General features: G+C 55.8%; 1 protein-coding gene across 1 annotated transcript in view; it reads right to left on the bottom strand.

The window, feature by feature from the left end:
* Dlgap2 (DLG associated protein 2) overlaps positions 1–24,303 on the bottom strand; it is a 506,330-nt gene that overhangs the window by 96,397 nt on the left and 385,630 nt on the right. Inside the window, 1 exon segment of the mRNA XM_042689885.1 lies at positions 21,865–21,930. Within this exon segment, the coding sequence (XP_042545819.1) occupies positions 21,865–21,930 (66 nt within the window).

Here is a 24,303-nt window from a genome sequence, read left to right as displayed (position 1 = left end):
CGGGGCCTTTCCAGTACGCTGGCCCAGAGTTTAGGCAGCTTCCTTGACCTTCCTTGGCCTCACTGCAGCTCCGAGGCCCCTGCACTCAGGTGGGGCCGATTCCTACCCGCCCCGGGCCTGGGCCAGGAGCACCATCGATCTGGGCTCAGCCAAGCCAGCAGGCGTGGAGGAGACGCGTCTCTGCGTCTGTGCTGGTCATCCGGGATCCACCCAGGGGACGGCCTGGAGGGAGCCGGGCACCTGGCCCTTGGCACTGGCAGGGCCAATGTTGGCAAGGCTGTTGTTAAAGGACACACTGTCACCTACAGGAAACGCCCGTGGAAAGTGTGCGCTGAACACCGGGGAGTTCCGGCCCTTCCATAAGGAGACAGAGAGACCTGAGGAAAATCACATGAGTGAAGCAAGCCAGGCCCGGTGACACATGGGCTCCATGGCTTTCCTCATGTGAAATAACTAGTCCATGTCTAGGACAGCCCCAGCAGAGGATCGAAATAGCTCAATAGCTATGTGCATATCGCCATAGGAAATGACGCTAATCGAAATGAGCTACAAAATATGGAAACAAGAGTTTTTTAAAGTGTACCGTATGCAGTTATTTCTTTATTTCTCCCTCCATCCTTTGGTTTACTCCTTGTCACTGCTTTTGAGTCTGGTACCCTGTGTCCCGTCTGTCTGATTTGGGGAAGGGGCAGGGAGCCACAGAAATGGTGAGGCAAAGGGCAAAGGGTGAACCAATGTGACAGTGACACAAGCCACTATGACGGAGACGAACTTTACAACGTGAGGGGGAAAGTGTGGGGCAAGCGGAGAAAGTGAGGGAGGGGGAACAGCGTTCGATAAGAACCGTGCTCACTTCCTTCCTTACGTGACTGTAACCTTCTGCACATCACCTTTACAATACAAAGAAGAGCAATTTCCAAATATCTAAAAGCAGACTTGAACATGAAGATGGGTTGTGTATTACCAAGGAAGGGTTAGGAGTTGGCTGCGCTCTCTGAGTCTGCAAGAGTACATACACTAGCAGCATTTACACCTACAGAGGCTTCTCCATCGCGGTGAGGTGAGGCTTATGCAACCAAGTCACAGTGACTCATAAATACGCCGGGGCGGGGGGAGGGGGAGGGGGGGCTCTTTGTAAAGGGAAATTTGGAAATGTTCCCGTTGCCACATGATTTTGCTTCCAAAGAAGATCTGCCTGTGTTGCTTAAAATACTGATTATATGTGCACAAAAATTGGTAAATGTAATTTTCTAAAATCAGTTAAAAGTCTTCCAAATGGACAGTTGCAGCAAGTGGAAAATACCAAAACGCAAGTCTAAAAACTTCATGTATTTCCTGTGGGAAACTGGGCGGCAGATGCTGTGGGCCGGTCCCCTGTCCTTCAGGGTCAAGGGCGTCATGAAGGTCAGGTGAGCAGAGGCACTGGAAGGAACTGAAAACAGACATGCCACCACACTACGAAAGCCGCCCTGCGGTGCCACAATCCAGACTTCACATTGTACCCAACACAGGCATGAAGACCAAGGGAGGAGATTAGAACACCCAGAAACCACACCAAGTACCTACAGCCACCTGGCCCTTAGCCAAAGAGCCAACCTCAGACGCTGGAGAAGAGACAAGTCTCTTCAACTGGTGGCGCTGGGACATAGGCCCTCACTGTGCATGATCCTGAAGCTAGACCCCTGCCTCTCGCTCTACAGAAAGCCAGTCCAGGTGCGTCGGAGTTCTTGACGTGAGGTCTGACACATCGAAACTACTTCCAGGAGCACATGGGAAACACTCTGGAAGATGTACGAACAGTTAATTATTTTTGAACAGGACTCTAATTGCTCAGGAAATAAAAGTAATAATTGACAAATCAAATTAAGACATTTCTGCACTTCAATGGAAACAATGACTAGAATCAAGACAATTCACAGAATGGAAGAAATTCTTTGCCTGCTATGCAGTGGATATCAGATAGCTCAGCAATTAAATGGCAAAAGAACAATCATCTAATTAATAAATGAGCAAATGAAGTGAACAGACAATTCTCAGAAGTACAAATGGCTAATAAATAGATGAAGAACTGTGAAATAGTCTTACTCATAAAGAAATTCAAATCAAAATTACACTGAGATTCCATTTCCATCTCAGGATGGCCACTATCATAAACAAACAAACAAACAGACAAGTGGTATGGCTTTGTACACTGCTGGTGAGACTGTAAATTAGTGCAACCACTAAGGAGATGAATATGGAGATTCCTCAAAACCTAAAAACAGACAGACCTACCCCATGACCGCTCCGCCCCACGCCTAGGGGTGTAAATCATATACAGGAGATACCATACACTTGTTAATATGTAAAGTACTAAATTCAGGCAGAACGAAACCTGGAGCTTTGGCGTACAAAGGTCTGACTTAAAAAGGTTTCCACACAGATCAGTACTATATGCATTTTCATCTTTCCAGAGCGGGATGGCGTAGCACGGCTTCAGGCAGAGATCACCTGAGCCCCCTTAGTCCAGTCCCAGAGAAACAAGGGGGCCTGGGTGCTGGGCGGAAATTCATCTCATCCAGAACTCAGTCACCACCTAGATGGTTAGCACACGTGTGTACACACATATGGATGTACATGTGTGTAACTACTCAGAATTAGTTCTAATTGCCAATGACATTAACTGCAGGAGAAACATCTAGTGTGGGTCTAACTGGATTCTCCAGAACGACTATACAATTGGGATATTATGACAATAGTCAGAAAGGAAGCAAGTGTCAGACTCAATAACTTACTTAGTAAATGGCATAGAGGAATGAAACAGGGTTCGAGCTCACATTCGGGACAAACAGCTGGGGTCCTGGGTGTGAGTCCCGCACATTACTTATTAGTGAACAGGAGCTTGGCAGGGCTGAGGCCTTCCTTTGAGCTTCAGGTAGGACCCTGGCCGTGCTGTCGCAGGGCTGGAGTGGCCCGTCGATGTCAGTGCCAGCCCTCATCCACCGTTCAGCCCCCATCCCCAAACATGCACACCGCACCTAGAGTTTCAATGTGTAATCATGGGAAAACTGTCCATGGTCTCCCAGAGGCCTGACAAGGAGGCCCAAACAAGCAAAACCACAGAGGCTCGCACGTTGTGTCCCACCAAGGAGGAAGCCACACACTGCACACACCAAGGAGCAAGCACACACACTGCACACACCAAGGAGCAAGCACACACTACACACACCAAGGAGCAAGCACACACTACACACACCAAGGAGCAAGCACACACACTGCACACACCAAGGAGCAAGCACACACACTGCACACACCAAGGAGCAAGACACACACTACACACACCAAGGAGCAAGACACACACTGCACGCACCAAGGAACAAGACACACACTATACACACCAAGGAGCAAGCACACACACTACACACACCAAGGAGCAAGCACACACACTGCACACACCAAGGAGCAAGCACACACACTGCACACACCAAGGAGCAAGCACACACACTGCACACACCAAGGAGCAAGCACACACACTGCACACACCAAGGAGCAAGCACACACACTACACACACCAAGGAGCAAGACACATACACTGCACACACAAAGGAGCAAGACACACACTGCACAAACCAAGGAGCAAGACACACACACTGCACACACCAAGGAGCAAGCACACACACTGCACACACCAAGGAGCAAGCACACACACTACACACACCAAGGAGCAAGACACACACACAGCACACACCAAGGAGCAAGCACACACTGCACACACCAAGGAGGGATATACACACACTGCACACACCAAGGAGCGAGACACACACACTGCACACACCAAGGAGCAAGCACACACACTGCACACACCAAGGAGCAAGACACACACTGCACACACCAAGGAGCAAGACACACACACTGCACACACCAAGGAGCAAGCACACACACTGCACACACCAAGGAGCAAGCACACACACTACACACACCAAGGAGCAAGACACACACACAGCACACACCAAGGAGCAAGCACACACTGCACACACCAAGGAGGGATATACACACACTGCACACACCAAGGAGCGAGACACACACACTGCACACACCAAGGAGCAAGCACACACACTGCACACACCAAGGAGCAAGACACACACTGCACACACCAAGGAGCAAGCACACACACTGCACACACCAAGGAGCAAGACACACACACTGCACACACCAAGGAGCAAGACACACACACTGCACACACCAAGGAGCAAGACACACACACTGCACACACCAAGGAGCAAGTACACACCGCACACACCAAGGAGCAAGCACACACTGCACACACCAAGGAGCAAGACACACACACTGCAGACACCAAGGAGCAAGCACACACACTGCACACACCAAGGAGCAAGACACATACACTGCACACACCAAGGAGCAAGCACACACTGCACACACCAAGGAGCAAGACACACACTGCACACACCAAGGAGCAAGACACACACTGCACACACCAAGAAGCAAGCACACACTGCACACACCAAGGAGCGACCACACACACTGCACACACCAAGGAGCAAGCACACACTGCACACACCAAGGAGCAAGCACACACACTGCACACACCAAGGAGCGAGACACACACACTGCACACACCAAGGAGCAAGCACACACTGCACATACCAAGGAGGGAGATACACACTGCACACACCAAGGAGCAAGACACACACACTGCACACACCAAGGAGCAAGCACACACACTGCACACACCAAGGAGGGAGATACACACACTGCACACACCAAGAAGCAAGACACATACACTGCACACACCAAGGAGCAAGACACACACTGCACACACCAAGGAGCAAGCACACACACACTGCACACACCAAGGAGCGAGACACACACACTGCACACACCAAGGAGCAAGACACACACTACACACACCAAGGAGCGAGCACACACACTGCACACACCAAGGAGGGAGATACACACACTGCACACACCAAGGAGCAAGCACACACACACTGCACACACCAAGGAGCGAGACACACACACTGCACACACCAAGGAGCAAGACACATACACTGCACACACCAAGGAGCAAGACACACACACTGCAAACACCAAGGAGCGAGACACACACACTGCACACACCAAGGAGCAAGACACACACTGCACACACCAAGGAGCAAGCACACACACTGCAAACACCAAGGAGCAAGCACACACTGCACACACCAAGGAGCAAGTACACACTGCACACACCAAGGAGCAAGCACACACACTGCACACACCAAGGAGCAAGCACACACTGCACACACCAAGGAGCAAGACACACACTGCACACACCAAGGAGCAAGCACACACACTGCACACACCAAGGAGGGAGATACACACACTGCACACACCAAGGAGCAAGACACACACTGCACACACCAAGGAGCGAGACACACACACTGCACACACCAAGGAGCAAGCACACACTGCACACACCAAGGAGCAAGACACACACTGCACACACCAAGGAGCAAGCACACACACTGCACACACCAAGGAGCGAACACACACACTGCACACACCAAGGAGGGAGACACACACACTGCACACACCAAGGAGCAAGACACACACTGCACACACCAAGGAGCAAGCACACACACTGCAAACACCAAGGAGCAAGCACACACTGCACACACCAAGGAGCAAGACACACACTGCACACACCAAGGAGGGAGCACACACACTGCACACACCAAGGAGCAAGCACACACTGCACACACCAAGGAGCAAGCACACACACTGCACACACCAAGGAGCAAGCACACACACTGCACACACCAAGGAGCAAGACACACACTGCACACACCAAGGAGCAAGCACACACACTGCACACACCAAGGAGCGAACACACACACTGCACACACCAAGGAGCGAGACACACACACTGCACACACCAAGGAGCAAGCACACACTGCACACACCAAGGAGGGAGACACACACACTGCACACACCAAGGAGCAAGCACACACTGCACACACCAAGGAGCAAGCACACACACTGCACACACCAAGGAGCGAGACACACACACTGCACACACCAAGGAACAAGACACACACACTGCACACACCAAGGAGCAAGCACACACACTGCACACACCAAGGAGCAAGCACACACTGCACACACCAAGGAGCAAGACACACACTGCACACACCAAGGAACAAGCACACACACTACACACACCAAGGAGCAAGCACACACTGCACACACCAAGGAGCAAGACACACACTATACACACCAAGGAGCAAGACACACACACTGCACACACCAAGGAGCAAGCACACACACTGCACACACCAAGGAGCAAGACACACACACTGCACACACCAAGGAGCAAGCACACACTGCACACACCAAGGAGCAAGCACACACACTGCACACACCAAGGAGCAAGACACACACACTGCACACACCAAGGAACAAGCACACACACTACACACACCAAGGAGGGAGCACACACACTGCACACACCAAGGAGCAAGACACACACTACACACACCAAGGAGCAAGACACACACACTGCACACACCAAGGAGGGAGCACACACACTGCACACACCAAGGAGCAAGACACACACACTGCACACACCAAGGAGCAAGCACACACACTGCACACACCAAGGAGCAAGCACACACTACACACACCAAGGAGCAAGACACACACACTGCACACACCAAGGAGGGAGCACACACACTGCACACACCAAGGAGCGACCACACACACTGCACACACCAAGGAGCAAGCACACACACTGCACACACCAAGGAGCAAGACACACACACTGCACACACCAAGGAGGGAGATACACACACTGCACACACCAAGGAGCAAGCACACACTGCACACACCAAGGAGCAAGACACACACTGCACACACCAAGGAACAAGACACACACACCGCACACACCAAGGAGCAAGACACACACTGCACACACCAAGGAGGGAGCACACACACTGCACACACCAAGGAGCGAGCACACACTGCACACACCAAGGAGCGACCACACACACTGCACAGATAAAGGAATGAGCACACACATTGTAATGCAGAGGGAGGTGAGGCAGATGGATCTCCTTATGATAGAAATGCAACTCGGGAACAGAGGCCTTTCCTGGGAGGGCTGAACACTAACACTAGCAAGTCCAATTTTGTGCCTGGTATGAGGGCTAACTGGTACTGACAAGTTCCACGACCCGGGAGCCCAGTGCTCCAGGACCCGGGAACACAGTGCTCCACGACCCGGGAGCACGCGGGGCTGGTCCCAAGCAGGGCCATCGGAGCTGCACCAGGCTCCACCGCCCGTCCAGCCTCCCAGTTTGAGTCACTCTTACATTTTCCTAGGATGGCATTTCAACAAAAGAGCCTGAAACTCCACCTTGGGTGAAATTCAGGTCGTGTGCTGTTACACTGGGTGGGCTTTCTGTCTGCAACTTCCCAGGTGTTAAGTGCTGTGAATGGCCACTGAACACCACAGATACCACAGACCACCATGAATCCCACAGCCACCACCAAATGCCATGAATACTACAGCCACCACCAAATGCCACAGCCACCACTACAAATACCACAGAGACCACCACAAATAACACAGACCACCATGAATCCCACAGCCATCACCAAATGCCATGAATACTACAACCACCACCAAATAAATGCCACAGATACTGCCACAAATACCACGATACCACCACGAATAACACAGACCACCATGAATGCCATAGACACCACCGAATGCCACAGCCACCACTACAAATACCACAGATACCACCACAAATAACACAGACTACCATGAATCCCACAGCCACCATCGAATGCCATGAATACTATAGCCACCACCAAATAAATGCCACAGATATTGCCATAAATACCACGATACCACCACGAATAACACAGACCACCATGAATGCCACAGCCACCACCAAATGCCACAGACACCACCACCAATAACCACAGATATGACCATGAATAACACAAACCACCATGAATGCCATAGGCACCACCAAATGCCACGAATACCATAGACACTACTAACTGCCACAAATACCACCAAATGCTATGAATACCACAGACACCATTAAACACCACAGACCACCATGAATGCCACAGGCTACCACGAATGCCTCAGGATACCACGAATGCTAAGAACACCACGGAACTCCACAGAATGCCACAGAACACCACTGTAGCCTTGTTTACAAAAAGTAAGCACACATTTTGTTTTCTTCTTTGTTACCGCTGACTGAACCACCAGCAGGCTATCAACATTGAACCTATTTTTCTGACACCAAAAGTGTACCTGCCCAAGTGCCTTCTGATGCAGCTAAACCCCCATGTCAGACCGCGCAGGGGTCTAGTTCAGAACGCAGTGTATCTGAGCAGGTCCATGTGGTGTCTGCCCTGAGCGGGTCCCTGGACAGTGGGCACTGGTGCAGACAGGAGCTGGTCAGTAGCTCTCCTCTTCCCCATCTCTCCTTTGGGATGGGACAGGCGTAGGCACAAAGGGCGGCTGTGGAGTCAGTGCGGAGGGCCCGAGGAAGAGCCCACGCTGTAGACGCACAAAGCTCGTGAAGAGGGACCAGGCCCAGCTCCTCCTCACCTGCGCCCCGCATGGCACCGGTTCCTTCCCCTGCCCCCGCCCTGCTCCAAGGCTCCCTGGAGACCCCACATTGCCTCCTCCACCGTGCAGAATGGGAATCCTGTCCTGCTCCTCCTTCCAGACAGGACTCTGGGGTCTGTCACCGTCTTTGGACCTGTGCTGGCAGGCCGCCCTCCCTTCCTCATGATGGGGCTCGCATCAGAGGCGGCCCAACACCCGTCCCAGGAGAGGTTGCAGGGGCTCGAGCGTCCTCCGCGGGAGGGACGCCGTCCTCGCGGGGCTGCTCCTCAGTGCGCTAGCTCCTGCCTCTTCCCTGGACACCAGCAATCCTGGCGACCAAGCAAAGTCCTTGGCACTTTTTCTCAATTGGTGGTTTAAAGAAGGCGGCACGGGCCAGACGAAATGCACAAAAAGCTGGGATCCATCCATGAGCTCATCTGAAGACCCCTCCACCCGGCGGCTCACGGACTGGACTTGTGGGCTGCTCTGGGGACCAGGAGGTGCCAGCCTTGCTCAGTGCTCCCGGGCTCATGTCCCCGGGCACCTTGTGCCCACACCCTCCAGTCCCTGAACGCCAAGCCCCCGAGCCCTTCACCGGGGAAATGCCAATTTCTTCTAGGTTTTCCAATCTATTGGATTATAAATTTCCAACAGTCCCTCATGATCCTCAGGATTTTGGTGGTTTCTGTTATAACATCACATCTTCTATCTGTAGTTTGGTAAGTGCCACGTCTCTCTTTCTTTTGGTTAGTTTGGCTAGGAGTTTTCATTTGATTCTAGAAGTTTTTGATGATTTGTTTGATGATGCCAGTGATCATTCAAAAGAGAATGGTTCAGTTTCCACATGGTCAGGATTTTCTGCCATTTCTCTTGCTCTTGCTTTCTAGTGTTATTTGATTATGATCTGATGAAATGCAAGAAGCGATTTAAACTTTCTTGTATTGGTTTAAATTTACTTAATGTCCTAAAATAGAATCTACATTGGAGAAAGGCTCATGGGATGCTAAACTACTCCATAGCTGTTGGATGGAATAGTCTGTAGATGATTATTAAGTCCCTTTGATCTACATTGTCATTTAACTGCAGCTTCTTTCTTGATCTATTTTTGGTCTGGATGACCTGCCCATTGGTAGAATGTGGCACTGAAGTCATACATGTATGGCAGGTATGTGTTTGTTTTGTGAAACTGGCTGCAGTGATGTTTGGTGTTTATGTGTACAGCTGTGGTGTCATCTCGACGGACGGGTCCTGTTATCAGTGTAGTTGGTCTCTGCTGACTCACTGGAGGTCTGGAGCTGGCTTTGTCAGACATGGGTCCAGACTCTTCCGTTTGCATTTTCCTTCTTTCCCCTCCCGTCTGGGAATGTGTTGCCAGCCTGGTTCCTTTCTTGTGGGCAGCAAATGCTTTGGCCTTGTGTTTTCCACCGATGTCTTTTGAGAATTGAGACTGTTAACCTTCAGAGTGATTATTGCAAGGTATGTTGTAATTCCTGGCATTTTTCATTCTTGTTTATGTTTGATTCTTTCCTAATCTCCACTTATTTATCTGTTCTTTTAGTGGGATTGATTCGGTCTCATACTTTCATGGCTGTTTATCTCTCTCTCCTGTGTGCAGGATTTCTTTTAAGCATCTTCTACTTTGCTGGTGGCTTAGTGGTTGGAAGTATTTCTCCTTTGACTTGGCAGGATAACCTCGTTGGTCGACAGTTATCCTCTTCCAGTGTTGAAGTATGGGATTCCATGCTGTCCTGACACCTGCTGCTGCTCTGTGGGTGATCCGGTTTGCTCAGCTCTGACCTGTGGTGTGGCCACACCTGTGCCATGTGATCTGACACATGTAGGACTGTACACTTCTCTTACCTCAATCTGCAGTTCCAGGAATTTTACTTTGTCGGTTTCTGGTCAATATCCATGTCTCAGAGAGTGGCCTGGCCAGCGGCAGACAGGCTCCTGGTGCTGGGAGGGCTCTTAGGGTCTTCACCTGCTTCTCCGGGAAGTGAGGCGCTTGCCCCGTGAGTGCTCCACGGCGGGGCCTGGGCTCCTGCACCGGCTGTGTCCTGCTGCGGTGTCCCTGGAGTGCATGCACACCCAGGCACTGCTGTCAAGCTCTGATCATTGGGAGCCAGTTTGAGCCTCTCTTTAAAAAACATCACCGACAGTCCCACGTTTGTCTGCGTCTCTGCGTCTCTGCAGTGGGGGACCTTGCTGAAGTCTCTACCTCATGCACAGAGAAGAGAGGCTACGCAGGCACCTGTGGTTGGAACTTTCACAGTGTGCAGTGTTAGGTCCTTTAACTAGCCTTGGTGTGGGGTTTTTGCTGTCTTGATAAGTTGCGGACTGTACTAGCTTCACTCACAAGTGTGTGTGTGTGTGTGTGTGTGTGTGCAAGTGCAACCTGAGGGTTCAGGGACTTGGCAGCACCCACTAGCCTTGCATGAGGGAGTGTCAAGCAGCGTGGCACAAGCATGCATGCTCACTGCTGATCATTCGGCCCCAGCCCTCCTGCGCAGGTGCCTTGGCCAGGGCAGGGTGAACTTTGACATTTAACTGGTGGCATTTTGCTTATGACTGTGGTGTCACACAGGCACGGTGAAATCTGTGGATCAAGGCTTCTATTATCCAACTTGAGTGTGTGCCGCGGGCAGACAGAGATGCGAGTTGAATTGTTAATGCAGTTGATTATTAAATACTCGATCTAATATCAAGTTTCTGTGTTGGTAGTAAATGCTTCCATAAAATGTGCATGGTTTTCATCGTGCTTTGGTGAAACCTGGAGTCTAACAGTTCTCTTTTCAGTTCCTAAGATCTGGGTTTCATTTTGTTCATGGACACAGGCTCTTGTTCCCACGGAAGCAGCCATCCGTGGAGGAGAGCTATCTTCCAGACAAGGAAAATGGTGACACGTATTATGAGAAGGATTTTCATCTGGGTCAGCTGAGCCTGGAGAGTACGCCTGTGTTGACTGCAAAGGGGAGGCATCCCGACAGAGTCATGTGAAACCGAACGTAGCTCACAGCGGCGGCAAGCAAGCCTGCATGACCGCTACACGTTCTTTTTAGTTACAGGACGCATCATTTCACTGAGCATAATATTTGCATTGGGTATGCAGGTCAGACACACTGGACCGAGGGAGGCAGCTCCGGTTTCCGGGAGCAGCCGCAGGTGTGAGGGGAGATCCCCCAGGGTCGGTGCCTCTGGCGGGCTCCTGTGCGTCAGGCCCTCCGCAGCTCGGGAGGGAGCCCTCCGGCCTCGTGTCCGGGACCCCGTGTGCTGACGAAGGAGCTCCTGAGTTCGCTTGGCTCTACGTGTGTTCACAGCGCTCCGCTGGAGGATGCAAACAGCAGCGGTAGTGCAAGCCCTCACGCCCAGGCTCAGCATCCCGGCTTCCTCCAACTACAAGGTCCCTTGGATGCCTAACTTTGGTGGTTGGTCCTGACTTCCTCCCTGGTGGTGTCCTTCCCTTCTCTGGGCCTGAAAGGCCCCTTCCCCAGCACAGCCAATGCCTCGCACGTGAGACAGGTGCCGGCCCTGGAGGCGGCCATCTGCATCTGAGCACAACTCCTCCCTGCAGCCATCGGATCAGTTCCAGTGCCCTCTGCAGGGGGCCTGCCGAGGGTTTCCTCGCACAGCTCGAGGGGTGAGCAGCTAGCCACAGGTCTGCAGAATCGACACTGATGCTGGAAGTCTGGTTTCCAGCAGCTGCATTGTGCAGATGGGCTCAGTCGTCATGGAGATCAGGTTCAGAAATGACACCGGATGAAGCTGGTGTCTGTCGGGAGCGTGGTGTGCAACATCCCCGTGGAGTGCCCAGTCCCTCACTGTGCTCAGACGGCCGGGCACTGCACGGGACCGCGAAGGTGACAGTGCGCTGTCCCCTCAGTGTGCCTGCCTCTCACTATTTGCCCAATTTTAGTTCTCTTCTCATTTAAAATGATGCTGGAAATGACCAGGAACAAGAATTCATGGTCCATTGACAAACTGCCACCAAGACTTTAAACATTACTATTCCAGGTCATAAAATTGTATCAAAGTAAAATGAAGTGAAAGTCACTGAGTTAGGGAGGAAGAGAGGGATGCAGGCGAATCTCTCATGATCAAACCAGTGTGTTTACCTCTGTCCCTTGTCTCTGCCCACGGTCAGTTTACTTGTGCCAGAACCATTTGTTTCAGAGGTCGCCAGTCAGAAAAGGGCCACTTCTAAGGGTCATGTTTGAAATGCGGGAGAAAATTTTTAGCAGGCTTATATTCCAGTGAGAGTGTGTACACGCGTGTGCACAGCTACACACACCTGCACATCTGTCCAGTGCACGCACACATGTGTGTGCACCTTGCACACGTGTGCAACCCTGTCTCCCTCTGGGACAGACGTCTTTCCTGTGGTGTGGCCTTGGGGCCGAGGAGACAGTGCACGCGGTGTGGGACGTGGGATTGGTGCTCAGAAACACATGGCAGTGTCCACCCAAGCTGCACGAGTCAGGTGAGCAGGGCCACAGGGAGGTGGGGAGGCGGCACCCGGCCAGAGAGCTGCTGGGCTGGCACTGCGGGGAGGGGCAGAGTCCCTTCCTCCAGCACCTCCTCAGCACTTGCATGTTTCACTGGAGCCTTCTTTGGGTCAAAGTATGAAAATGAAAACAGCATCCTGTGTGATAGTTCACCTCCTCTGTCTGTGTGAAGTTCAGCATCCTGTGTGGTAATTCACCTCCTCTGTCTGTGTGAAGTTCAGCATCCTGTGTGGTAATTCACCTCCTCTGTCTGTGTGAAGTTCAGCATCCTGTGTGGTAATTCACCTCCTCTGTGTGAGGTTCAGCATCCTGTGTGGTAATTCACCTCCTCTGTGTGAGGTTCAGCATCCTGTGTGGTAATTCACCTCCTCTGTCTGTGTGAAGTTCAGCATCCTGTGTGGTAATTCACCTCCTCTGTCTGTGTGAAGTTCAGCATCCTGTGTGGTAATTCACCTCCTCTGTGTGAAGTTCAGCATCCTGTGTGGTAATTCACCTCCTCTGTGTGAAGTTCAGCATCCTGTGTGGTAATTCACCTCCTCTGTGTGAAGTTCAGCATCCTGTGTGGTAATTCACCTCCTCTGTCTGTGTGAAGTTCAGCATCCTGTGTGGTAATTCACCTCCTCTGTCTGTGTGAAGTTCAGCATCCTGTGTGGTAATTCACCTCCTCTGTCTGTGTGAAGTTCAGCATCCTGTGTGGTAATTCACCTCCTCTGTGTGAAGTTCAGCATCCTGTGTGGTAATTCACCTCCTCTGTCTGTGTGAAGTTCAGCATCCTGTGTGGTAATTCACCTCCTCTGTCTGTGTGAAGTTCAGCATCCTGTGTGGTAATTCACCTCCTCTGTCTGTGTGAAGTTCAGCATCCTGTGTGGTAATTCACCTCCTCTGTCTGTGTGAAGTTCAGCATCCTGTGTGGTAATTCACCTCCTCTGTCTGTGTGAAGTTCAGCATCCTGTGTGGTAATTCACCTCCTCTGTGTGAAGTTCAGCATCCTGTGTGGTAATTCACCTCCTCTGTCTGTGTGAAGTTCAGCATCCTGTGTGGTAATTCACCTCCTCTGTCTGTGTGAAGTTCAGCATCCTGTGTGGTAATTCACCTCCTCTGTCTGTGTGAAGTTCAGCATCCTGTGTGGTAATTCACCTCCTCTGTGTGAAGTTCAGCATCCTGTGTGGTAATTCACCTCCTCTGTGTGAGGTTCAGCATCCTGTGTGGTAATTCACCTCCTCTGTCTGTGTGAAGTTCAGCATCCTGTGTGGTAATTCACCTCCTCTGTCTGTGTGAAGTTCAGCATCCTGTGTGGTAATTCACCTCCTCTGTCTGTGTGAGGTTCAGCATCCTGTGTGGTAATTCACCTCTGTCTGTGTGAAGTTCAGCATCCTGTGTGGTAATTCACCTCCTCTGTCTGTGTGAAGTTCAGCATCCTGTGTGGTAATTCACCTCCTCTGTCTGTGTGAAGTTCAGCATCCTGTGTGGTAATTCACCTCCTCTGTGTGAAGTTCAGCATCCTGTGTGGTAATTCACCTCCTCTGTCTGTGTGAAGTTCAGCATCCTGTGTGGTAATTCACCTCCTCTGTCTGTGTGAGGTTCAGCATCCTGTGTGGTAATTCACCTCCTCTGTGTGAAGTTCAGCATCCTGTGTGGTAATTCACCTCCTCTGTCTGTGTGAAGTTCAGCATCCTGTGTGGTATTTCACCTCCTCTGTCTGTGTGAAGTTCAGCATCCTGTGTGGTAATTCACCTCTGTCTGTGTGAAGTTCAGCATCCTGTGTGGTAATTCACCTCCTCTGTGTGAAGTTCAGCATCCTGTGTGATAGTTCACCTCCTCTGTCTGTGTGAGGTTCAGCATCCTGTGTGGTAATTCACCTCCTCTGTGTGAAGTTCAGCATCCTGTGTGGTAATTCACCTCCTCTGTCTTGTGTGAAATTCAGCATCCTGTGTGGTAATTCACCTCCTCTGTCTGTGTAAAGTTCAGCATCCTGTGTGGTAATTCACCTCCTCTGTCTGTGTGAGGTTCAGCATCCTGTGTGGTAATTCACCTCCTCTGTCTGTGTGAAGTTCAGCATCCTGTGTGATAGTTCACCTCCTCTGTCTGTGTGAAGTTCAGCATCCTGTGTGGTAATTCACCTCCTCTGTCTTGTGTGAAATTCAGCATCCTGTGTGGTAATTCACCTCCTCTGTGTGAAGTTCAGCATCCTGTGTGGTAATTCACCTCCTCTGTCTTGTGTGAAGTTCAGCATCCTGTGTGGTAATTCACCTCCTCTGTCTTGTGTGAAGTTCAGCATCCTGTGTGGTAATTCACCTCCTCTGTCTGTGTGAAGTTCAGCATCCTGTGTGGTAATTCACCTCCTCTGTCTTGTGTGAAGAAGTTTTCTTTTACAGGGCCGTCCCCCATGTCTAGGACAGAGGAGCATCTGTCACACAAGGATGGCCTTGTGTCCGATGGAAGTGGGGTTTCTCAGTGGGCAGATGGATCCTCTGGGGCCACAGGGTGAGGACCCGGGGTGCTGCCCAACAAAGGGCGGCGTCTGAGGACGGGGTGGGGGCTCCCCAGCCGAGCCAGGCGGGCCCCACACCTCCTGCACACACACCCCTGTCTCCTCCCCGCCCTGCTGCCTCTGGGGACAGCAGCTCAGACAACACTGCTCGGTGGACTCCTTGGTTCTGCTTATCAAACCCGTCAGCGCGTCTCCTGAGAAGCAGGTCGCCAATTCCCACCGGAGTACTTCATCTGCGTCTCCTGAGGCCTCCCAGAGGCTCACTGAAGAGTTTGTTTCTCTCTTAATTTGCGTGAGCCTTGGCCGGTTCTGGGGAAGAATCTGTGAGTCTCACACCTCAGGGCGTCCTGTCTGCCCTGGGTACGAGTGCACACGGCCGCCGCTCGCCCTGGCTCATGGACCCCGGCAGCACCTGCTCAGCTCTCCTTCCCTCGGGACTGGCAGCAGACCCACGGCTTCTTCCGGACGCATTCGTTAATGTCTGCGGCCGTGTGCACACTGTGGGTGGTCAGGACCTAGGGAAGCTCTGGGTGCCGGTCCCCCTTCCTGTGCTTCTCCATGCGGAACACGCCTGTCCCACAGACCTGGCCAGCCTCCCGCAGGGACAGCGGGGCGGGGTGGGCTGCAGAGCCTGCCCATCCATCCCTGGCCCTGCCCCCGCCTGCCCTGAGTTGATTTCTGGGTGCATTTAGAGGGCTGTCCCTGCTCTGCGATTGTTTCCTCCACAGTCACGGCAGCTGGGCCCCTGGTTTTCCTCCTAACACTTCAAGTGTGTGGCTCTCGCTCTGCCCAGGAGCTGGGGGTTGTCTGCAAAGGACCCCATAGCCGAGGTCCAAGTGGTGGAGGAAGCTGTGGTAGGAAGCAGGGGCCAGGGAGGAAGCCATGTAATTGTTGTGACCAGGCGTGGGTGTGGTGGATGCCAGAAACGAACGCAGGAACAGTGTTACGATGTTCTAGAATTTTATGAGAACGTAACTCCCTAGCTTTCACTACGATTACATGTGCATCCCTTAAAAAGTGTTAAAGGGTCTGCGTAGAAATAGGAGGTGGTGGGTTATTACAGTGAATGGGGCTCCAAGGCTGCAGCTGCTCCTCTTGCCTGGCTGCACGGGACTGTGATGCCAGGATGTCACGGGCGGAGCTGTGAGGCGGGCTTGTCACGAGCCATGCGGCGACACGTGGACGTCACAGGTGAGACAGCGACACACGTACGTCATGGGAACAGGGACACGTGTGTGTCACAGGTGAGACAGCGACACATGTACGTCATGGGAACAGGGACACGTGTGTGTCACGGGTGAGACAGCGACACACGCACGTCATGGGAACAGGGACACGTGGACGTCACAGGTGAGACAGCGACACATGTACATCATGGGAACAGGGACACGGGATGTCACGGGTGAGACAGCGACACACGCACGTCATGGGAACAGGGACACGTGTGTGTCACGGGTGAGACAGCGACACACGCACGTCATGGGAACAGGGACACGTGTGTGTCACGGGTGAGACAGCGACACACGCACGTCATGGGAACAGGGACACGTGTGTGTCACGGGTGAGACAGCGACACACGCACGTCATGGGAACAGGGACACGTGTGTGTCACGGGTGAGACAGCGACACACGCACGTCATGGGAACAGGGACACGTGTGTGTCACGGGTGAGACAGCGACACACGCACGTCATGGGAACAGGGACACGTGGACGTCACAGGTGAGACAGCGACACATGTACATCATGGGAACAGGGACACGGGATGTCACGGGTGAGACAGCGACACACGCACGTCATGGGAACAGGGACACGTGTGTGTCACGGGTGAGACAGCGACACACGCACGTCATGGGAACAGGGACACGTGTGTGTCACAGGTGAGACAGTGACACACGCACGTCATGGGAACAGGGACACGGGATGTCACGGGTGAGACAGCGACACACGCACGTCATGGGAACAGGGACACGTGTGTGTCACGGGTGAGACAGCGACACACGCACGTCATGGGAACAGGGACACGTGTGTGTCACGGGTGAGACAGCGACACACGTTTGTCATGGGAACAGGGACACGTGTGTGTCACGGGTGTCACGGTGGAGCATGGTGTCACAGGTGGAGTGTTGCTCCCCTGGGCTGAACTCTGGTCCCCCGGTGGCTGCCGGGCAGAGACTCTGGGGCGGAGCCCGCCTAGGTGAGGAGCCTGGGCAGGTGGCGGTGGGGGACAGGGGAGGTGGGGGCTGCCGTGACATGCTGGATTTCCCAAGGGAGGCTTGCTGGAGTTCTGGGCCAAGACTTGTGTCCTTGCCTCCCTCCCTCTCACCTGGCCCACGGAGACCACTGCTGAGCCTGGGTGCGGGGGCCGCGAAGCCTGGCCCTGGGTGGCCGGCGCCCATCTGGTCTGCACCTCTCACTCTAACGGTCACAGAGAGATGGCATGCCATGAGTACCACCTCTGGACACGGGCCAGCTCAGTGTCTAGGACAGAGCTCACGAGTCACAACCCCGCTGCTGCCAGCAGTCAGCGTCAGAGCCTTCTGCAGAGAACGGTCAAGTTATAAGGTGTGCAGCTCCTTACAGGGTCCTTATCCCTCCTCACAAGACGTATGCATGCTGTTCTGCCCATGAAGACAGTGCAGCCCCAGACCACGGCCCACAGGGGGTCAGCACAGCAACCCGACGCGCAGCCCCAGACCACGGCCGTCAGATCAGCACAGCAACCCCACCTGCAGCCCCAGACCACGGCCCATAGGGGGTCAGCACAGCAACCCCACCTGCAGCCCCAGACCACGGCCCATAGGGGGTCAGCACAGCAACCGACCTGCAGCCCCAGACCACGGCCCACAGGGGTCAGCACAGCAACCTGACCTGCAGCCCCAGACCACTGCCCACAGATCAGCACAGCAACCCGACCTGCAGCCCCAGACCACTGCCCACAGATCAGCACAGCAACCCGACCTGCAGCCCCAGACAACTGCCCACAGGGGTCAGCACAGCAACCTGACCTGCAGCCCCAGACCATGGCCGACAGATCAGCACAGCAACCTGACCTGCAGCCCCAGACCACTGCCCAGAGATCAGCACAGCAACCCGACCTGCAGCCCCAGACCACGGCCCACAGGGGGCCAGCACAGCAACCTGACCTGCAGCCCCAGACCACTGCCCACAGGGGGTCAGCACAGCAACCTGACCTGCAGCCCCAGACCACTGCCCACAGATCAGCACAGCAACCCGACCTGCAGCCCCAGACCACTGCACACAGATCAGCATAGCAACCTGACCTGCAGCCCCAGACCACTGCCCACAGATCAGCACAGCACCCCGACCTGCAGCCCCAGACAACTGCCCACAGGGGGTCAGCACAGCAACCTGACCTGCAGCCCCAGACCACTGCCCACAGGGGGTCAGCACAGCAACCTGACCTGCAGCCCCAGACCACTGCCCACAGATCAGCACAGCAACCTGACCTGCAGCCCCAGACCATTGCATACAGGGGGTCAGCACAGCAACCCGACCTGCAGCCCCAGACCACTGCCCACAGATCAGCACAGCAACCCGACCTGCAGCCCCAGACCATTGCCCACAGATCAGCACAGCAACCTGACCTGCAGCCCCAGACCACTGCCCACAGGGGTCAGCACAGCAACCCGACCTGCAGCCCCAGACCACTGCCCACAGGGGTCAGCACAGCAACCCGACCTGCAGCCCCAGACCACTGCCCACAGATCAGCACAGCAACCCGACCTGCAGCCCCAGACCACTGCACACAGGGGTCAGCACAGCAACCTGACCTGCAGCCTCAGACCACGGCCCACAGGGGTCAGCACAGCAACCTGACCTGCAGCCCCAGACCACGGCCCACAGATCAGCACAGCAACCTGACCTGCAGCCCCAGACCACTGCCCACAGGGGTCAGCACAGCAACCTGACCTGCAGCCCCAGACCACTGCCCACAGATCAGCACAGCAACCTGACCTGCAGCCCCAGACCACTGCCCACAGGGGTCAGCACAGCAACCTGACCTGCAGCCCCAGACCACTGCCCACAGATCAGCACAGCAACCCGACCTGCAGCCCCAGACCACTGCCCACAGGGGTCAGCACAGCAACCCGACCTGCAGCCCCAGACCACTGCCCACAGATCAGCACAGCAACCTGACCTGCAGCCCCAGACCACTGCCCACAGGGGTCAGCACAGCAACCTGACCTGCAGCCCCAGACCACTGCCCACAGGGGTCAGCACAGCAACCTGACCTGCAGCCCCAGACCACTGCCCACAGATCAGCACAGCAACCTGACCTGCAGCCCCAGACCACTGCCCACAGGGGTCAGCACAGCAACCCGACCTGCAGCCCCAGACCACTGCCCACAGATCAGCACAGCAACCCGACCTGCAGCCCCAGACCACTGCCCACAGGGGGTCAGCACAGCAACCCGACCTGCAGCCCCAGACCACTGCCCACAGATCAGCACAGCAACCCGACCTGCAGCCCCAGACCACTGCCCACAGATCAGCACAGCAACCCGACCTGCAGCCCCAGACCACTGCCCACAGATCAGCACAGCAACCCGACCTGCAGCCCCAGACCACTGCCCACAGATCAGCACAGCAACCCGACCTGCAGCCCCAGACCACTGCCCACAGATCAGCACAGCAACCCGACCTGCAGCCCCAGACCACTGCACACAGGGGGTCAGCACAGCAACCCGACCTGCAGCCCCAGACCATGGCCACAGGGGGTCAGCACAGCAACCTGCCCTGCAGCCCCAGACAACTGCCCACAGGGGTCAGCACAGCAACCCGACCTGCAGCCCCAGACCACTGCCCACAGGGGGTCAGCACAGCAACCCGACCTGCAGCCCCAGACCATGGCCACAGGGGGTCAGCACAGCAACCTGACCTGCAGCCCCAGACAACTGCCCACAGGGGTCAGCACAGCAACCTGACCTGCAGCCCCAGACCACTGCCCACAGGGGTCAGCACAGCAACCTGACCTGCAGCCCCAGACCACTGCCCACAGATCAGCACAGCAACCTGACCTGCAGCCCCCAGACCACTGCCCACAGGGGTCAGCACAGCAACCCGACCTGCAGCCCCAAACCACTGCACACAGGGGTCAGCACAGCAACCCGACCTGCAGCCCCAGACCACTGCACACAGGGGGTCAGCACAGCAACCCGACCTGCTTGCCAGCCTTGACAAGAGGGAGGTGCTGACCTGTGTGCTTCCAGTGGAACAGGGCCAGGCCGCACTCCAGGCTGGAAGCAGTTCACACCCATCGTGGTGTGAGGACCCTGGCCTCTCACCGCCTCTCAGCCCATTCCAAACTCTTACTGGCTACGGCATTCCACAGAGCAGGGCTATACAAAGAAGGCTCCTTCAATGCTCAGTAATTCTGTTTGCACCCACCTAAGGAGACGTGAATGCATTGCTCACCAAGGTCTGAATCGGACAAGAACCAAACCCCCTCAGGACTCCGCCTCGGGGGCATGGCGGGCAGTGTGAAGGCCCTTCAGGCTCATGAAGACACGGTGTGCGCACAGAGCCTCCGCTCCACGGCGATCTGTCTGGCACTTCGCTCTGGCTGCCCTCCTTTATGTCAGCAGACCGATGACACTACGTCCGATGACACCAGCCCCTGTGTATGTCCTGTCCGTGGCTGCCTAAGACTGACACCCACAGACACCAGCTGCATGGAGGAGGTGCTGTGACAGTCACCCAGCCTCCATGGGTGGGAGAGCCCGTGGTGGCCCAGCCCCAGGTCCGAGAGCGGGACGGGGTGGGGGCAGGTATGGGGGGCATTGTGGAAGGGCCCCTCCCCTCCCCCCTGCGCCCTCAGGCCCCTCCCCTCCCCGCTGCACCCTCAGGCCCCTCCCCTCCCCCCTGCACCCTCAGGCCCCTCCCCTCCCCCCTGCACCCTCAGGTCCCTCCCCTCCCCCCTGCACCCTCAGGCCCCTCCCCTCCCCCCTGCGCCCTCAGGCCCCTCCCCTCCCCCCTGCGCCCTCAGGGCGGCTGAGCACGATCCCTGGGGGCGGTGGAGGAGCGGCGGCCTGAGGACCTGCAGACCAGCAGGAGCGCTGCCTCGGGAGCGAGGGGTGTGCTTTGGTCATCAGAGCTTCCCAAAGCACTTCAACGTCATCCTTGGGCAAACATGGCCCGGGTGACTTCGTTTTTCTCAGGCCACCCAGTCATGCGCGTGCTCAGCCGTGGGACTGGAGGCTGGGCCCTGAGACCCATGCCAGGCATACTCTACCTAGGTCCTCGTCGGCCGGCCCCTCGAAGCCGAGGCCCGGCTGGGCCAAATCTCCGCCTTCTTCCTCTGCAAGACAGAAACAAAGTCATTCTTAGTATGGGCCGTGTGCAGCAGTGGAGGACACCACCCAGGCCGGGCACACTGTGGGCGCAGTCCTGACCCCAGACGCTTCTGCCTCCATTCCAGTGTCACTGCAGAGAACGCTCAGGTCATGTGCCCATGACCTGAGCGACTCCAGACAGGCTGGTCTCCATCCGGGCACCAGCTTGGGTGCACGGCAGTGACCTCCGCTCCGGGGGGTGTGGCACTGCCGGCGAGCTCTGCTCCCAGGTTAGCTTTGGGAGCCTTAGACCATGGTGTCTAAGCACTCGGCCGGTGTGTGCCGGCCCAGCCTGTCTGTCTGGCTCTCTGTGTCGGGAAAGCAGGACTGTGCTCTGTGCCTTGCCTCTCCGTGACCCACACACGTGTGTCCCACGGCCTCTGCCCCGGCACCTGCTGCGGGGAGGCTGCTCAGGTCCCTGGGCTCCTGACCGGCGTTCATCCTGAGCCCAGCATGGCAGGCGCTGCTGCCTGGCGGCCAGGTGTGGCACTGGCACTGCTCTGACAGGGCTGGAGCACAGAGGTGCTATTATCCAGCCACCCCGGGGAGCTGGGCCCAGGGAGGTTTGTGATGGGCCCAGCGCAGGGCTGGCGAGCGTGTTCCTCTCTGCCTGGAGATCTTCGGGCAGTGGGGACAAAGTGACCCCTGCCACACGGCTCCCTGGACACAGGATGGAACCCAGGGCAGACCAAACCATCATTCCCTCAGCCAAAACACGTGCGCACACCAGGTACCAGCAGCGCCCAGGAACCTGAGCTCATGTACACTGCTCCAACCACAGGTGCTCAGGCGACAACACTGCTGAGGGCGTGGACAGAGCACGCAGGGGGCAAGGCTGCGCAGAGACAGCGTGAGCCTCGCGGGCGGAACACGCCCGGTGCTCCCCACGCCGGGCCAGCCCGGGTTTACGTGTAGAAATGACCCGCTACCGAACTTAGGGCCGGATGGAGTTGGTGCCAGCCTGGCAAGAGGCTCAAGGGAGGCAGAGCCTTGCAGCGGAGACGCTACAGCGTGGGTGGAAGGAGGCTGCACTGGAGGCCTGCCGTGGAGGCCTGCCTGGCACCACCGGAGGCCAGGGAGCTTGCTCCGTGTGCATTTGGCATGCTCACTTTGAAGGCTAGGCTGCGCCCTCCCACCCAGTGTTTCTAGCAGCTGCTCTCCAGAGCCGTGGTCACGTCTCAGGCGAGAGGCCCGCTCAGGCTGACGCTGTGGAGAGTGAGCACTCAGTCCCCCGTGCCCTGCCCGCGTCTCTTTGGCGGAGCTGAGGGGAGAGGGGCGGGCTGGTGCACGACATGAACTTGGCCAGGGCAGCGATGCCGGGGACCCGAGCCCCTTCTACGCCTGAATCTGCTCTGCTTGTGTTACGGGGACCCCCAGCCACCACGTGAAGTACATGCCGTGCGGCCTCAGGAGTGGACTGTGGGGGGCGGTCCTTGAGTCCTGCCCTTGCCTCAGAGGCCTCCGCTCACCCTCTACTTCCTGTTGTTCAAACCCAGCAGCGCGGAGCCGGAGGGGCGGACACCCGAGGGGGCCTGCGAGGGGCCCGTGTGGCCTTTCCCTCCTCAGGACGCTGGGACGGCCCGGGCAGCAGACGCCACACCCTGGGGCGGTGTAGACGTGACAGGGCCATGCTGACCGCCGGAGGCCTGTCCTCAGCACGTCAGCGTTCAGGTGTGTGACCTGGGCAGGACTCTGACATCCTCACGGCTCAGCGCCCTCCCTCCCGGTGCCCTCCCCTCTCCCCTCTCCCCAACTCTCCCTCCCCGCACTCCCTGCTGCACACGCTGCCTGGTTCCAGACCCATGGCAGTGGAGCAGCTGGCCACAGGCGGAAAACCCTGACACGGAGCCAGAACAAAGCCTCCCTCTTCGCACTCTCTCCGGAATTTGGACACAGCAACAGGAAGCTGACCATTACAGCTCAGCGGGTCTGTTTCCTGCTTCTTGGTGGCTTCCCTGACCAGGCGCATTTGGAAAGATAGTGAGCAGGGTGTCCTGGTCACTGCCCCACGCGGGGGCTTCCTGTCCGGTCACTGCCCCACACGGGAACTTCCTGTCCCGTCACTGCCCCACACGGGAACTTCCTGTCCCGTCACTGCCCCACGCGGGGGAACTTCCTGTCCCGTCACTGCCCCACGCGGGGGAACTTCCTGTCCCGTCACTGCCCCACGCGGGGGAACTTCCTGTCCCGTCACTGCCCCACGCGGGGGAACTTCCTGTCCCGTCACTGCCCCACGTGGGAACTTCCTGTCCCGTCACTGCCCCACACGGGAACTTCCTGTCCCGTCACTGCCCCACGCGGGGGCTTCCTGTCCCGTCACTGCCCCGTGCAGTTCGTGT

This window comes from Dipodomys spectabilis, unplaced genomic scaffold (assembly GCF_019054845.1).
Source record: "Dipodomys spectabilis isolate Male_0828 unplaced genomic scaffold, ASM1905484v1 ptg000128l, whole genome shotgun sequence".
Taxonomy (NCBI): Eukaryota; Metazoa; Chordata; class Mammalia; order Rodentia; family Heteromyidae; genus Dipodomys; species Dipodomys spectabilis.
The sequence above is the reverse complement of the archived record's forward strand: the minus strand, read 5'-3'. Positions and strand labels throughout refer to the sequence as shown.